Source organism: Erythrolamprus reginae, chromosome Z, assembly GCF_031021105.1.
Source record: "Erythrolamprus reginae isolate rEryReg1 chromosome Z, rEryReg1.hap1, whole genome shotgun sequence".
NCBI classification, from domain to species: domain Eukaryota; kingdom Metazoa; phylum Chordata; class Lepidosauria; order Squamata; family Dipsadidae; genus Erythrolamprus; species Erythrolamprus reginae.
The window spans coordinates 136,705,624-136,722,103 of NC_091963.1; the positions used below are offsets into that span (position 1 = coordinate 136,705,624).

General features: G+C 44.2%; 2 protein-coding genes across 6 annotated transcripts in view; both read left to right on the plus strand.

Annotated features, from left to right (window-relative positions):
• The window catches only part of SRCAP (Snf2 related CREBBP activator protein), a 46,410-nt gene extending 41,356 nt beyond the window's left edge, over nucleotides 1–5,054 (plus strand). For all 3 annotated transcript variants that reach the window (XM_070727838.1, XM_070727837.1, XM_070727836.1), the window contains exon 34: nucleotides 108–5,054. In XM_070727838.1, coding sequence (XP_070583939.1) covers nucleotides 108–3,839 — 3,732 coding nt within the window. In that variant the 3' untranslated portion in view covers nucleotides 3,840–5,054. The remainder of the gene's footprint in view (nucleotides 1–107) is intronic.
• A 2,178-nt stretch (nucleotides 5,055–7,232) lies between these two features.
• TMEM265 (transmembrane protein 265) lies at nucleotides 7,233–16,006 on the plus strand. Of its 3 annotated transcripts, XM_070727841.1 has the most exons (4): nucleotides 7,233–7,503; nucleotides 9,093–9,366; nucleotides 9,914–10,127; nucleotides 15,286–16,006. In XM_070727841.1, exons 3-4 carry the CDS (start codon nucleotides 9,939–9,941, stop codon nucleotides 15,445–15,447), a joined length of 351 nt encoding a protein of 116 aa, XP_070583942.1. In that variant the 5' UTR covers nucleotides 7,233–7,503; nucleotides 9,093–9,366; nucleotides 9,914–9,938; the 3' UTR covers nucleotides 15,448–16,006. The 3 variants fall into 3 exon arrangements, with proteins under 3 accessions (XP_070583942.1, XP_070583941.1, XP_070583940.1); XM_070727840.1 differs by lacking the exon at nucleotides 9,093–9,366; XM_070727839.1 differs by having other exon boundaries at nucleotides 7,234–7,503; nucleotides 9,093–10,127.
• Nucleotides 16,007–16,480: the final 474 nt, after the last annotated feature.

Here is a 16,480-nt window from a genome sequence, read left to right on the forward strand (position 1 = left end):
TGTTCCTATAGTCTTGACTTTTCCTGATGCCTTTGAATAGCTCATAGATTAAAATCCTTGCCAACCTAGTGGTGATTCCTCCTTACCTGATTTCTCTTCTGTTCCAGGAACAGGTGGAAGCTGCCCGCAAAGATATTGACCAAGCTAAGGATGAGGTGGTCTTTAAACTGCCAGAGGATGAAGATGAGAATTATCTCCTTGAGGAAGGCTCCAGCAAGAAAAGCAAGAAGGCCAGGTTTTCTAGCCGGGCACACTCAGAAAGGACTGGTACCCGCATGAGCGAACGGCTCCGTAGCACCCGTCTTCCACCAAAGGATGGGGATAGCGGAGATGTGGAATCCACTCCGACAAGGCTACCCAATCTCCGGCATTCCCAAATGGCGACAGATGAGGAAGATGACAACCTGCCCCAAGTAGCACTGCACACCAGAAGTGCTTCCGTGCGTAAAGTGATGGTGCGGGAAGAAAAACGGACTCAGATTGTCCCGAATACTCGAAGAACTTTGACCCGTCGTGAAGAGCTATGGAATAAAGGCCCATCCAGTGGGGAGAAGGTGCAGAAAATGTCCCTCCACAGAAGTGAAGCTTCTGGTGACAGGGTTTTGAGAACTAATCTCCACAGAACAGACAACCCATCTGCTGGGGATAAGCTGCTACAAGTTACTCCATCAGATCCTGGAGCTGCTGGGGACAGAATTTTAAAAGGTACCACATCAAAGACCGAGACCCTGCTTGATGATGAAAAATTACCAGGAAGTGACCCACAAGCATCAGATGCCAACTTGGATAAAGGGCCAGACCTACAGAAGCTTGAAAAACCTCCTGGGCCAGAAAAAACTAAATGTAGCTCACCTAAGCCTGAGTTGTCACCGAAACTGGAGGTAAAGGCTCACGAATTTCACTTGCAAGGATTTGATGGAGAGGCATTTAAATTGAAAAGGGATGTAGAAGAGCAGAAAACAGAAACAGAAATTTCCCAGTTCAGTCCACCCACCCTGGATTTCCACCCTGCTGAGTCTGCTGCAGACAAGGAAACTCCAGCACTCCAAGAACAAGAGACACTACTCACTGAGAAATTATCAGATACACAGGCATTACCTGATGCTGGGAAGCCGAATATCCCAGATCCTAAAATAAAAGCAATGACTCCAGTGCTACTTGGCACTGTGGAACTAACTTCTGAAAGCAAACCTGAGATTACAGGTGAAATAAATTTACCTGTGATTGAGCAAAAGATGAGTGTGGAGAAGCCAACAGAAGGAGCAAATATGAGCACCAGCTGCAGTGCTGCAGAAGGAGAGCCAGTCAATTCTATGGATAAGACAACCAGGCAGATCTCTACTCAAGAGGCCACCGAACCTCCTGATGACACTACTAAGGTAGTAACTGAGTCTCTTACTTCTAAAAGCACAAAAGACTCCACTTGGGAAGCCTCAGACAGTGCAGCACCATTTGTGTTGGACAGCGAAGTCCCCAAGATGGAGCCCCCTGTGTTTCCTTCCTCGGATCACTCCCTAGCTACTAGTTCAGTCCTTCAACTGGAAACTTTAGCCTCTATCAAGGAACAAAATGGCTTGAAGGAATCTCTGAGAAGCGGAGATCTCCCTTCTCCTTCAAGTTTGCTAACTCAGCCCCAGCTTGAAATGGTGCCCTTGCGGGGTACATCGCCAAAATCAGAGACAACTGACAACAAAGTCAATAGTCTGGGTGAAACAACAGCTCAAAATCAAGGAACGGTAGGGAAAAATAATCACGAGGAGGGCCCCCAAGAGGTTAAGCTTGCAGCAGTCTGCCCTGGCTCTGCCTTTTTGCAGGAAAGTTCATCGCTTGCAGGGAATTCGTCCTCAGATGACAGCTTTTCACCGAACAAACCTCCCCGTCGCCGAACCAGCGCTGATGTGCAAATCCAGCAAAGCTGTCAAACGCTAGATGGCCCTGCGGCCAAAGTCTTGCGCAAATTGCCAGGGCGCCTGGTCACGGTGGTGGAAGAGAAAGAGCTCATTCGTCGACGACGCAATCGCCTGTCCAAACTGGAGTCTGCCCCCAGTGCTGTGATGAATATGGACAGCAGCCTGACACAAAGCCTGTCGGTGCCAGAAATTCTACCTTCTATGAAAGCCTTGCCTCTACTCCGGGATTTGCCTGCCCGACGAAGAATCGAAATGGAGAGCCGGGCAGCAGCCAAAGAAAAGGATGACTGTTCGAAAAGGGAGCTGCTAGGTAACATGTCCTCTGAGCCTGTCAAGCGCAAACGAGGACGTCCCCCGAAGAAAAAGTCACCCGATCAGCAGAGTCCAGGGTTGCTCCAGCCCTTCCCCCAGCCATCTCTGGAGATCAGCCCCCAAAGAAAAACACCTGTACGGAAAACACCTGAGAGCCATCCACTAACTCCATCCCCAGAGCAGAAGGGGCCTGAGAGCTCCTCTTCCAAGAGTGATTCTCCCAAGAGCAAGACAGACAGCAGTGAGAATAGTGGCTCTTCTGTGGAAAAGCGAAGGCGTGGCCGGCCCCCTAAGACTCAGCAATCCCCTGTCATGTCTCCCAAGTCTCCTAAATCGGAAGCGCTGCTATCCCCATCCACAAAACCTAAGATTGTAGAGCTCCCTCTGAAGAAGGTGCAAAAGAAGCTGCGGAAATCTGAGGTGGTCTCTGTAACAGAGGCCACCTCAAAGCTTCACGAGCCTCTGGACTTGCATCCCAAAGCGACTGTCTCAAAAACCTCCCCTAAAGCACGGAATCGAACTTCACTGCATTCTAAACTTGGGTCGGGTTCTAAATCCACCTCGAAGGCACGAGAATTGTTGACCGCTTCCCCTAAAGCGCTTTCTAAACTATCTACTGAAGTGTGTGAATCTCGAGTGACTTCCCCTCGAGGGGCCTCTGCCACAGAAATTTCACCAGAGATGCAAGATCCGCCTTATCCATCCCCCATGTCATGCTCGTCACCCAAAGGTGCCTCCAGTTCTCCAGCAGCAAATTCTCCACCTAAGCGGAAAAGGGGTCGTCCCCCAAAGAACCCATCTTCACCTCGGTTGGAGGTGACACAGCCTTCCGTCTCCAACTCTGATCAGGAGCCTACTTTGGGGAAGCACACCCTGGCTTCTCCTGCCTGCAAGCGACAAAGGCATAGGATAAAGGGTAACCTTGGCCCATCGTTGCCCAGCACCAACCAGAGCTCTTCAGACAGTGAGGAGCTCCCACCGGTCACCAGACTCGTCATGATGAAGCAGATAGGAAAGCCAGAGTCTTGCAGTGGGGCATTAGTTCCACCGGCTCCAAAGCACACAGGCACTGAGGGGGCTTCCTCCGTAGAGAGTAGTACTTGGGAACAGCCTTCTGGTGACACCCCTACCCGCTCAACTCGCCTGCGGCCTGGCTACCTTGTTCCACCGCTGGAGTGGGAAATCCAGCGAAGGAAACGGCGCTTCTCCATGGAGGGCAAGAGGGTGAGGAACAGCAGTAAGTCACCTGCTTTCCAAGGCATCTCTGAACAGGAGGGTGGAGAGTCGGAGTCATCTCAGAAATCCTCCTCAGACTCCAACAGTTATAAATATGTCTGCCAGCCGAAGCGTCAGTGTTACGACTCAGTCAGACGGCGCAGTCCAAAAAGGGGCCAGGGTCACCAGAGAGAAACGGCCGACCGCATCCTCCGTAGTGCAGCAAAGCCTGCTGACAATACCCAATCAAGGTCCTCCCCGATTCCTCCCAAGAAAACGGGCCCTGCTTTGGCTTCTTCAGCTGTGGGAGTCTCTGGAGCCCCCTCTGCCCCAACAAGCCCTTCCTCCACCGCCCCGGTTACCTCTTCGCAAAGTAACAGAGGCCGCAAGCCCAAGACGTGACCACAGCGCGAGAGGTCCCAACGGTCTTTCTCTGCGGGGATGGCTCTTTTCGCACATAACAGTAAGCAGATCTAGTCCCTCCCCTCCCTTTGTTCTTATTCCTCCCCTTAATGTGGGGGAGGCTACTGGAGCTCCCTGCATTCAAGTCTTGAGTGTTGGAGTACTACTTGAAAGGAGGAGGAGGAGGATTGTGAGTGTGCCTCTTCATTCCCAGCTGCTTTTTCTGGGAGCAAGCAAAGGGCACTCCTGCTGAGGTCGCTTGTTGAGACTGGGGAGCTCACTTGCCCTACCACAGGTTATAGTGGCAGGGCCAGCACTTTGCAATGAATTCTGTGACTTCCTAACTGTGATCATACTTGGGGGGGGGGGGTAGCTTCAGAGTTGTTGCCCCTAGAATAACACTACAGGGCACCTGCTATCTTTAAATTCTCCCCAGCGCTTTGGGAAGTCCAGCCCAGGCTTTTGATAGGCACATGTCACGTTTTGGGCCCAGGTGTTTTGTCCTCTTCCCTCTCACCCACCCTCGAATCTGGCAGAGGATGCTCTCTTGATTTATAAACACGATTAGCTCTTATGTTTTTTTTTTTACTGGCTTTGGGTTGTTTTTTTAAATGAAAAAGAGACCAAATGCCCAGGTCCCCTTTCTGGCTACCCCATTTGATTATCTCCCTGCTTATTCCGTTCACTATGTCAGGCCCTTTTGAGTCATGAAGAGGTGGGACAGTTATTTCTCCAACCAACCTTGAAGGCAAAGGAGAGGGGAGAGACACTACCCAACCCAGTAAGATTATGTGCTTTTCTGCATCACCACCCAGAGAAAAATGTCCTCTTTCAATGATGTCGATCACAGCCTCACTGCTCCAAGGACTTTTTTTGTGGACTCATGAGTTGGGTCAACTCCTTCCCACCCCCTCTTCCGCTCCTCTTGTGTACAGCTCTCATTGTAAAATAGGTTCTTTTGAACATAAACTATGCAAAGGTTATTTTGTATAGGGGAGCACAATTTTCCCTCTCCTCCCTCACTGCAGTGGGTTTTAGGGATTGGCGGCGGTTCTCTGGATTTGGGGTTGGGCTGCAGTTGGGGTGGAGGTGGGAGGTGTTCCCATGGAGCTGTCTTTCCTACTGAAGCATGTTCAGAACTTGTACAGAAGACCGATGTAATCTTTCTTCAGAATAATGCTATGAATAAAGTGTTAAAAGGGGAAAAAACACACACCACATGGATTTGTGGAAATTTTTTTAAAAGGTTGTTTTCTGCGTCTCCATCTCTTTGGAAAGCAGGTTGCTTAGGCAAACAAAGGGTTGGGTTGTATAAGGGAGCTGGGTATTGGTATTTCTCCACGCATTGTGCTCAAACTCTGCCAGTTTGCTTGGTCTATAGCATAAGGCATCATTTGCTGTCATATTCAGTTGGACAAAGTGGACTCTATAGTTTCCCTGGCTCCCATTTGCCCATTTCAAACCAAAGACCCAGTTTAGTTTAATTTATTGTCATTGCACCTTGTACAATGAAATTAAATGTCATCTTCAGTGTACGTCATACATAAGAAAACTATAAAACTAAAACATTATGTTCTATACAATTGAATTGAAAATCCCTAGTACTGCTTTCGTATTACACTATACAGTATAATTCATTATAGTTACTGCCCTGGGATCGAAGCTGTTTATCAGCCTATTTTTCCTTGTTTTTACTGTCCTTTGCTCTCTGCCAGATAGTAATAATTCAAAAAAGGGGTGCCCAGGATGAGATGGATATGTAAGAATGTTTTGAAGTAGCTTAAGCAAAATAGACACTTTTGCTTTAGTGGCCAAACCTATTATTTTAGCATACCTGCAGATTAAAAGTAAAGGTTGTGCTAAGAATGGTAGCAAATTATATCTGAGTTTATTAGGGAACAGCCAAATAAGGAATCCTCGACTTATAAAAGTTTGTTTAGTGACTCTTCAAACTGAGAACTGCACTGAAAAAGACTTGTGACCATTTTTCACACTTGTGAAGTTGGAGTATCCCTGTGGTCACGTGATTTATACTCAGCTGCTTGGCAAGTGGTTCATATTTATGACAGTTACAGTGTGATTCCCCTTTTATGAGTCAATGGGGAAACCACATTCACTTAAGAATTGTGTTAGTAAGTTAAGAACTGTAGTGATTCACTTAACAAACATGGCAAGAAAAGTAAAATGGGACAAAACTCACGTAACAAACTTTATCATACAGCAACATAAAATTTTGGGCTCAAACGTTGAAATGGATGATGTGTCACATTCAGATACAACATTTCGTATCACAGCATTTTCATTGTAACAGCTGTTTAATTTAGTGTCTTTGTATCCTGCTACCAAGATTACATAAAAGATCGTGATGGAATATAAGTGGGAGACAGAAAAAACAGGCACAGGACCAACTGATTTGCCTGTTGTGCATTCACATTCTTTGTCCACATAATTCATTTAGACACATTCTCCTCAGGAAGATACTAATTTTTAAATAAAACATTCTTCCTTGCACTGGGTTAGTTCTTGTGAGAAGGCAAGAAACTCTTCAGAGAATACAAATTCTGTCCATTTACACTCAGCTGATTACACTACCCACCTACACTATGCCCGACTGCTGGCAAGCATGACTGAGACGGAGCACATTTGTCTTTTAGGTAAAAAGAGTATCTGCTAAATCGGGCAGGGAGTCTGTCTCACCTACAGAAGAGATAACTGAAGAATTGGGCGTAGTCTTGACTTCCCAAGGTTTGGCACATACGACAGAACAGATTTCCTCTCGCCCCGCAAGTTGAGATCAGAATCCAATTGAAATAAAATTATGTCAAGTCCCCTCAAGATAGATGTTGGGAAGAATTCCCTGACCTCACAAGATGTCACTCCAGTGTTAAACAGGCTGCCACAAAAAGTGAATTCTTCACTGAGGTCTTTTAAACAGACTGGATGGACGGTGGTTTCCCAGGGATACTCTTGGTGAGTCTTCCTGAGCAGGAGCCTGCCTCCATCCTTGTGATTCTGTGATCCAAAGGGTGGGTGATCATAGGTGTTATGGTCCATTATTCGAACGCTATAGGTTCACTGTTCCCATTACTGTAAACCAAAACAGGAAATACTTAGGTATCGGTCAAGAAAACTGATTGTAGAGGGGAAGTTCTAACTCACAGGAGCACATTGGAAAAGGCTGGCCTACACTGGAAGGAATTGGGTGGAGAAGGGAATACTTCACATTATGGTAGCAACCAAGTCTGCCAGGAACAAATAAAAGCAAACAAGCAAACTTGGAAGCAATAAATTATTTGCTAGGTATATTTGTTGCAAGCCTTATAGTTGCTAGCTTAGGAATGTAGGCAAACCTGTTCCTCAGTCTGTGGGGCAATACTTGACAGGACCTGGTAGGATTCTTCAGGGTTGCAGTTGAGAGTCCTTGATGGAGCTCTTTCTATGCTGCAGTTTAGTTGCCCTTTTCATTTCGTTGATCTTACAACTTGCCTGAAAAGAAGGTTCTAACGAGGGGTTGCTGGACGGATATTGAATATGCTCATGGCACTGTCCAGAGAGGAGGAAGTACCAGGCAGCAAAGAAAGGATCCAGGAGGAAAAAAACTATCCTGCCTGAGTTTTCTCTTGTCCTTCAACTTAATCTTGAATTTGAACATATCTGCAGTAAGGTAAGTACTTCCTGAAGGAAATCGAACGCTCCATGGATAAACAATAAAATATGAGAAATAATAAAAGGGAACATCTATAAATAGCACTTTTACTTATATATTGCCCCATATAGTGCTTTAGAACACTGGACTGTTTACAATATTTGGATTGGTACATTGCCCTCCACCCACCAATCTGGTTCCTCGTTTTACTTTTCCATTTGGAAGCATGGAAGGCTCAGTCAATCTTGAGCCCGTTCAGGATTGAACTTTAGGCTGTGGGGTACAGTTAGCCCACAATATTCCACAGTGGTGCAGAATTTAGAATAGTATTGCAGGCTAACGCGGCTCACTGCCAGGAGTTCAATCCTCACCGGCAGAAGCCTTCCATCCTTCCATGGATGGTAAAATAACCCAAGTTGGTGGAGGGCAATATGCTGAGTATGTAAACCGCTTACTGTGATGGGAAATCTATGGTGTGTGTGCCACAAGTGTTTGGGCTGTTTCCACTGTTTGGGCATGCAAGGCTTTCCCCCCTCCTAGCATCGTTTGAGGATGGGAGGCTTTCCCCCCTCACTGCTGTTTTGGGATGGGAGGCCAAAATGTGTGTGTGAGAGAGTGGTGCATGCATGTGCAGTGGGTTGCACACATCTGCAGGGGGGCAGAACATGTGGAGCATTGCATTACGTGTGTGGGCACTCATTCACATACGACACTGCACACAAACTTTCAGCACCCGAAGGAAAAAAGGTTTGCCATCACTGGCTTAGAGGATGCCATAAAGTACAGTGATACCTCGTCTTACGAACCCTTCATCATACAAACTTTTTGAGATATGAACCCGGGGTTTAAGATTTTTTTGCCTCTTCCAAACTATTTTCACCTTACGAACCCACCCCCGCCGCTGGGATGCTCTGCCTCCTGACTTCCATTGCCAGCCGAAGTGCCCGTTTTCACGCTGGTGGGATTCCCCTGAAGCTCCTTTCTATGGGAAACCCCATCTCCAGATTTTTCGATGCTGCAGGGGAATCCCAGCAGGGGAATCCCACCAGCGTGAAAACGGGCACTTCGGCTGGCAAAAGGGATGAATTTTGGGCTTGTACGCATTAATCGCTTTTCCATTGATTCCTATGGGAAACATTGTTTCGTCTTATGAACGTTTCACCTTACGAACTTCGTCCTGGAACCAATCAAGTTCATAAGACAAGGTATCACTGTACTATGAAGTGGTGTGTGTATATACTGCTCAAAAAAATAAAGGGAACACTCAAATAACCCATCCTAGATCTGAATGAATGAAATATTCTCATTGAATATTTTGTTCTGTATAAAGTTGAATTTGCCCAACAGCATATGAAATTGATTGTCAATCAGTGTTGCTTCCTAAGTGGACAGTTTGATTTCACAGATATTTGATTTACTTGGAGTTATATTGTGTTTAAGTGTTCCCTTTATTTTTTTGAGCAGTGTAAATATATGTCCTATTGCTCTTGCTAAACTTACTTGGCTAGGCAAGCCAGCTTCTGTTCCTTAAGTCACCTGACTTCCTCTTCATTGACCCACCCTGCCTAGGAGGTATTGCTCAGAATATTCACTGTCTTATCTGCCAGGCTCTATCAATCCTCTTCATCAGTTGAAGGCAGCCTAGAAGTCTTACTCACTCAGCTTTCTGGACTGTTTCCTATCAAAAACGGCAGCACTCAGAAGACGAATTGAACAAAAGGAGAGGCCACAAAGCTCAACTTGAATGATTCAAACATGACTTCATCGAGAAAGCAGCAGGAACCCAACCCAAGATAGGCGAAACTGGTGGGCGTGTGAGTACATAACAGCCGGTGATAACCAGGAAAAAGGTGTTCAGAAGAACAGCAAACGTCAAGAGAGGTGCGAGTATTTTCTTGTTTTCTTCTGTTCCCTACCTTCACCAAAGGAGTGGAATGAAAAACCCATCCAAAAAGCTCTCTTAATCTTGATTTTGTACATTCCGTTTGTTTGTCTATCTGTTGGTGTTCTGCCTCGTCTGGCTTTGTGACAATTTGGCCAGGCACAACAAGAGCTTGTCTCAAAGAAGATTGACGCCATGGTGATGTGGTTCCTCTCCAGGCCACACCAAGACCCAGAGTTGGAAATCGGGGCTCCCAAGTGAAATGAAGACGTTCACACTTCCAGCCTCTGTAATTAGACTCACAACCTTGGACTACTGTAATATCCCGATGCCTCGGATAATTCATGTGAATTCCTGAAACAACAAAAGCTAGCTTTTTGACTTTTTTTTACAAACAAAGGGGAATATACGTGTCCCAGGATAATGTTGCAGAAACCAATCTGGGTCAGATCGGGACCAGAGGTTCAGTCTTCCGAGCTTTCAGACTTGTGACGGAGGCTATCTTCAGTGGACTTCTTTCTAGCCTTTGGGTTTTTTTTTCTTCAGCAGCTTGGTGGTGTGTCCTTTAGTCATGGATGAAGAAATGGGAGTCCTCAATGAGGGGGAGAGCAGAAAGATGGCAGGACCAGAGACCATTGAGAATGGCAACCTTGGCAAGTCCCCTGCTTTGAACGTGCACAGATTGCGCAACCTAGCCATAGCTAGCATCATTTGCGGCTGCTCTTGCATTGGGGTCCTGGCTCTGATCTATGCAGTTAAGGTGAGTGAATTTCCCATATGGGGGGAAAAAACCTAGCTGGGAAGGTAGTAATAATAAAATTAATGTTTCTGTTCTGTGTTCCCTGGGCGAGAAAGAGAACAACACTGAATCCAGTTTTCTCTCGGAAAATAATTCCTGGAGATTTAGTAATATATTGCTCAAAAAAAAATAAAGGGAACACTTAACACAACATAACTCCAAGTAAATCAAACATCTGTGTAATCAAACTGTCCACTTAGGATGCAACACAATTTCACATGTCAGCACATTCAGCTTTGTATACAATGAAGTGTTCAATGAGAATACAGTATTTCATTCATTCAGAACTAGGATGTGTTCTTTGATTCTTCCTTTTATTTTATTTTTTTGAACAGTGTATATAACTCTCTTATTAAAAAGGGTATGTTTTTATTTCTTTCCCAAATTTAATTTAATTTATTAAATTTATAAGCCATCCAACGCCTTGCGGGCTCTGGACAACGTACAACAGATAATTTTTTTTTTTAAAACCCTATTTAAATTCCCCAAACAAAAACATTAGTTACTTCTAGGTAGGAGTTAGGTGGTGTTACTCAACAGCATATATGTACTGTTCCAAAAAAGTATTTATAACCTACCCCACTGATGGCTAAACTTTTTCTCATTGTGTGCCAAAAGACCGTGCCAGCAGGACAACACCCATAACGCAATGGGTGGATGACACACCCTGCCCTGGCAACTGTGCATGTGACACCACCATGCATACATGTGTGACCCCTCCATATGCTCCCCCTCACCCCATACATGCACACGCGACCCCCTGTACTCCCCCTGCCCCCCCCATGCATGTGCGCGCAATTCTCCCACCGCATTCTGGACCTAGCAGACCTTCCTGCAGCCTTCTGGGACCAAAAATGGGCCACGGGAAAATGCCCTCTTGCACTCTCCACACACACACCACACACACTTGTGCATTAGTCTGGGCTACAAAAAGCTAATACCGTTTTTGTCCTAGGATAGCTTAAAAGCTTATCCAGGATTAATCAATAGACAAGCCATAACTAATTGCAGTGGGACAAGATTAGGACTTGGATTGTGGGGGTAATAGGCTGGCTCTGTTAAAAAGTGCTTAGGTTACAAGGCATAAAAATCGAAATAATAATAATAATAATAATAATAATAATAATAAGTGGTACAGTGAATACATAAAACTCACACCTTTAAAACTAGAGTGATGTTTATAATCTTGGTGAAAGATTTGGGCTACCACTGATCCTGCCCCAACAACGTGCAACCCAGGGATGTTTTTTAAGGGAGAACATTCGATCACATTGTCATTTGGCAAGAGTTGACAATGGAACCAGGCAGCTTTATTTTTTTTATGACTTGAAAATTATTTATTTATTTATTGGACTTTTATGCTGCCCCCTCTCTGAGGACTCGGGGCAGCTCACAACATACAATAAAACAATATGAAACATCTTAATCCAATTAATTAATTTAAATTTTAAAAAACCCCAAACCATAAAAACAGTCATTTCATTCAGTCCTCTTTCTCAACACATTCATTGGCCAGGGGGCAAGGATCTAATAGCCCCAAGTCTTCAGACTCTTACGGAAGGAGGGTGGGAGCAGTATGAATCTCCGGGGGGAGCGGATTCAAGAGGGCCAGAGCCCCCACAGAGAAGGCTCTTCCCCTAAAGCCCGCAAAATCACATTTTCTAGTTGACAGGACCTGGAAAGGGCTAATTCTGTGGGACCTGACCGGTCGCTGGGATTCATGCGGCAGAAGGCGGTCCCGTAGGTATTGTGGCCCGATGCCATGTAGGATTTCATGACCAACACTTTGAATTGAGTCCGGACACCAATTGGGAGCCAATGCAGACCTTGAAGTGTTGGAGAGATATGTACATGTCTGGGCAAACCCATGACAGCTCGCACAGCTGCGTTCTGCACAATTTGTAGTTTCTTAACGCTCTTTAAAGGTAGCCCCATGTAATGGCCAAAATATTCCTTTAAGAGTAGGGGGCAGTGTTCCCTCTAATTTTTTTTTTGGGGGGGGCGGAAAAGTATAGTGTCTGAGCGGCAGTCCCTTCGGGACTGGGCGGCACAAAAATAATAAATAAACAAACAAACAAACAAATAAAAAACCCACCCTGTTTTGCCTCAGAGAATTTCAAAATAAAATACTGTACTGTGTGTCTATAACAGTGAGCTCATAATAGGGCAACTCTATCAATATCAAAATGCCACTTAAATAGTTGAGCTAGTTTCAAACTAGATTTTGATTTTCTTTCTCTCTTCCTTACTCCCATTCTTTTTCTTTCTCTTTTCCTTCCTCTCTTTTTTCTATCTGTTTCTCTTCCTCTCTTCCTCTCTCACTCCTTCCCTCTCACTCTTTCACTCTCGGCTTCTGGGCAGGTTTGGAAAACTCTGAGTTGATGATGATTTTTAAGTGAGCGATTGCTCACTGCTCAGCTTAGAGGGAACTATGGTAGGGGAAAAGCAAAAATCAACCTTGTGGTGGAACCCATGACAAAATGTTACTTAACCTGTCTGCTTCCTTTTAAAAATTTATTTACGGGTAAGTGTTTATTAAATTCCTACACCTCTGACCTAAGTGATTCTAGGTACTTCTTCCAAAGCAATTCTCTTTCCACCCATTTCCTATTACTTTCTTAATGGTCAATCAGAATTTGCTCAGCCCAAAAAAGACTCATTCTTTCTTTCCCAGCATCTTTGTTTTTTGAATAGTTTTTTCCCCCCCCCTCTCTCTCTCTCTCTCTGCAAATATTCAGTGGCCGTTCAATCTATTAACAGCTCCCTGGAGTTCCAATCTTGCTAATTTTGCCCATCCATGATGAGAGAGAAAATTGTGGGTTTTTTGGGACAGTCAAGTTATAAACCAATGTTTTTCAAACTGAAACTTATTCAAGAGAGGTCCAGTCTAGAAGGTGATTTTTTTTCCTGACACACAAAACCATTAATCAGTGGGGAAAAAATGGATATGCGTTTAACCAAATAATAATAATAATAATAATAATAATAATAATAATAATAATAATAATTTATTAGATTTGTATGCCGCCCCTCTCCAAGGACACTTGAGCAAATGGTTAGATTAGAAGACCCCTTAGTCCTTCAAACCCTATGATTTTATATTTCAGTGTTTACATTTGACCTGCAGTGTTATTTTCTTTAAAAATAATTTTAACTTTTAATTGAAAGAGGTTGGGGTTTTTTTCTTGCATGGAATCTGTCTCACATTTAAATTACCCCGAACAGGGTAAAAGAAATTTTCTGAACACATTACCCAATCAAAATTCAACTTGTCTTAAAATGTGTGACTTACATTTTTATTGCGAACAGCTTGCAAAAACTTAACTTTTAATCAACTTGTGAGTGTAAGAAGGTGCTACCTGGATCTTTCTGCCCCACACTCACACACCTTAGACCAACATTGCTCTTCTGCAACACCTGCAGGAAAGGAATGTCCTGGTTGAACTCAGGTGCTTGGAAAGTTCCCACCAGTCTTTTGTCAAGTGAAAGCAGATGGAAACCCTTGGAGGCATTGACTTTAAAGATATGGAGTGGGTAGAATGCAAATCTTTAGAGCTGGTCCTGTAAACATTTCCAAGGAACTTATCTTATCTGAGAAAAAAAAAACCCTATCTAGGTTTGTCTCCCCATCTGGACTCTAGATTATTTCATTCATTCATTCATTCATTCATTCATTCATTCATTCATTCAAACATGTACAACGGGTTGTACAACGGGTGGGTTCTAGCCAGGGGTGGGCTGCTAGCCAGAACTCTAAATTAGGCTTGCCGCTGTGGCTCGTGACTGCTTGCGGGACCAGCGTGATTTTGCTTTTGCACATGCGCCCATGTTTTGGCATGCCTGGAAGCAAAAAAACCCACAGTAAAACATGGCCGCATCTGTGGCTACATGCACGATTTTGCTACCTCCACAGTTGCAGAAGCAAAATTGTACTGGCCCCGCAAGCACTCATGAGCTGTGGTGGCGAGCCCAATTTAGTGTTCCGGCTAGCAGCCCACTCCTGGTTCTAACTTACCTCACTGACGGTTTGCTTCCTCCCACGCATGCACAGTGTCAAAAAATATAAAACAATAACAATAAAAGGCAAAAGCAAGATGGCGATGCACCTTGCTAGAAACCTGGCGTCTACGCATGCTCACTCCCAATTTTTTTTTTTAAGGATGGTGGCATCCACAGACCAGCATTGACATCACTAGCGGGTTGCTATCGGTTCAGGTGAACCAGTCTGAACCGGGAGAAACCCACCTCTGATGTACAAGATAACAGATAAAGCATAAAGATAAATATGAACATACTAAATGGGTACAAAAAATTGGAGACAGTAGGACGGGGATGGTAGCAGCGGTGGGCTACGAGCCGGAATGCTAAATTGCGCTCGCTGCTACGGCTTGTAAGTTTTTGCGGGACCAGCGTGATTTTGCTGCTGCAACCTTGCCTGTGTTTTGGCAAGGTTTTACCTGTGGCTCTGTGCATGATTTTGGTGCCTCCACAGGTGCAGCAGCAAAATCACGCTGGCCCCGCATAAACCTATGAGCCACGGCGGTGAGTGCAATTTAGCGTTCCGGCTCTTAGCCCACCACTGGATGGTAGGCACACTAGTGCACTTATGCACCTCCCTTACAGACCTCTTAGGAATGGAGGGAGGTCCACAGTGGACAGTCTAAGGTTAAAGTTTTTGTGGTTTGGGGATGTAACAACATAGTCAGTTAGCGCATTCTAGCGATTGACCACTCTGTTGCTTAAGTTGCATTTTCTGCAATCAATATGCAGAAACACAGGCCTAGGATATTTGCATAACATGTCATCTAACTGAGTGAAAAATTCCCCGACTAAAATCAAAATATTTGATTCAGTCAGTGAGTCTTAAACTAAGCATAGGCTCTAACCCAGCACGCTCAGCTGATGTGTGAATGAACTATTTGTGATTTAGTGTGTTCTACAAACAAGGCAATTCGCTACCAAAAAAGACAAGAATTCTTATATCAAGCATTTCAGCAGGTAATGTATTTGATGTAGGAAAAGTTAGGCTAATAATTTTTTCCTTAAAATGAATGATTTCTGGTGTCTTTAATCTACATTCATAGTGAATAACAAAGCTGTTTTTCTCCCGCTTCTTTAGGCTAATGAGAAGCAAAAGGCCTATTGCCAGAATGCAGCATTTCATTGGGCTCGGAAATCTCGGCTGATGTCTTTCCTGAGTATTACTGTCTGGATTGCCCTTCTTATTCTGATCCCCATGTTATTAGTCCTCATGTCATACCTCATATCTAAAGCAGAATGATAAACCACATCATTTTGTGACTTTGGGCTTCCAGAATCCTTGTGGACTGTTGTGGTTTCTTCTGTTGGATTAAGCCAAGCAAGCACTGAAGTATTTTTTGTGGTGGCACTTCCTTCATTGAGTTGGCTCCACGGACAGAAAAAATGCCAGATGTCATCCCCCCCCCCCCTCCTACAGACAACGTAGAAAGATTTGTTCTACTCGATGTAACAGACCTAGCTAGTTCCATCTGTTATCCTTCTCCATGATGTACTCTGGATCAGGGGTCTCGAATCTTGGCAACTTTAAGACTTGTGGACTTCAATTCTCAGAGTTCCTCAACCAGCAAAGTTCCAAAGCTGACTGAGGAACTCTGGGAATTGAAGTCCACAAGTCTTAAAAGTTTCCAAAGTTGGAGACCCCTGCTCTAGATGTTAGAGTACACCTCCCATCATTCCTAGAAAAAGATTGCCATATGATGCAGATTCTCAGAAGCACTTGTACTTGATTGAAATATTTCTATTTCTGTTCCATGGAATGTTCTTTCCTGGTGGGAAAAATATACAACTACTATAGAAAACCCCTGACAGAGAAATCGTGATTTTGGGAAAAAGGAAGTCATATTTATTTGGTGTATAGATGATTTGAATTATAATGTGCTTCAGGCCAAACCATCTAATTTGTGCACAAAGAAACCCACTCACCCCCTTCTATCAAAATAGTTTGCCTTTGGAGGAGAGAGGAAGAAAGCTCTATCTTCAATGAGGGTTTATTTCAGCAATCTCCTTTTTATCTCTTGTGCGTGGCACAAATAGTTTGGAATTATTTTATCGTGACTTTGAATGTACAATAATCGTCATACATTAAAACAAAATTTCACTGCATACAGCTCTCAAAGGGTCAACACCTCCCATACATAAACACAAATAAATAAATATATACATAAATAAATAAATAGAATAAGTACAAAATTATACATATACCCACATGTAGTAGATGACACGGCAAAACAACACAGTCTAGTTCAAATGCATAGATGTATATGGCGAGAGAA

Coding starts and splice junctions, on each gene's coding strand:
- TMEM265 (XM_070727841.1), top strand. CDS start 9,939: ATGGATGAAGAAATGGGAGTCCTCAATGAGGGGGAGAGCAGAAAGATG. Junction 10,128..15,285: donor CTCTGATCTATGCAGTTAAG/GTGAGTGAATTT, acceptor CCGCTTCTTTAG/GCTAATGAGAAGCAAAAGGC.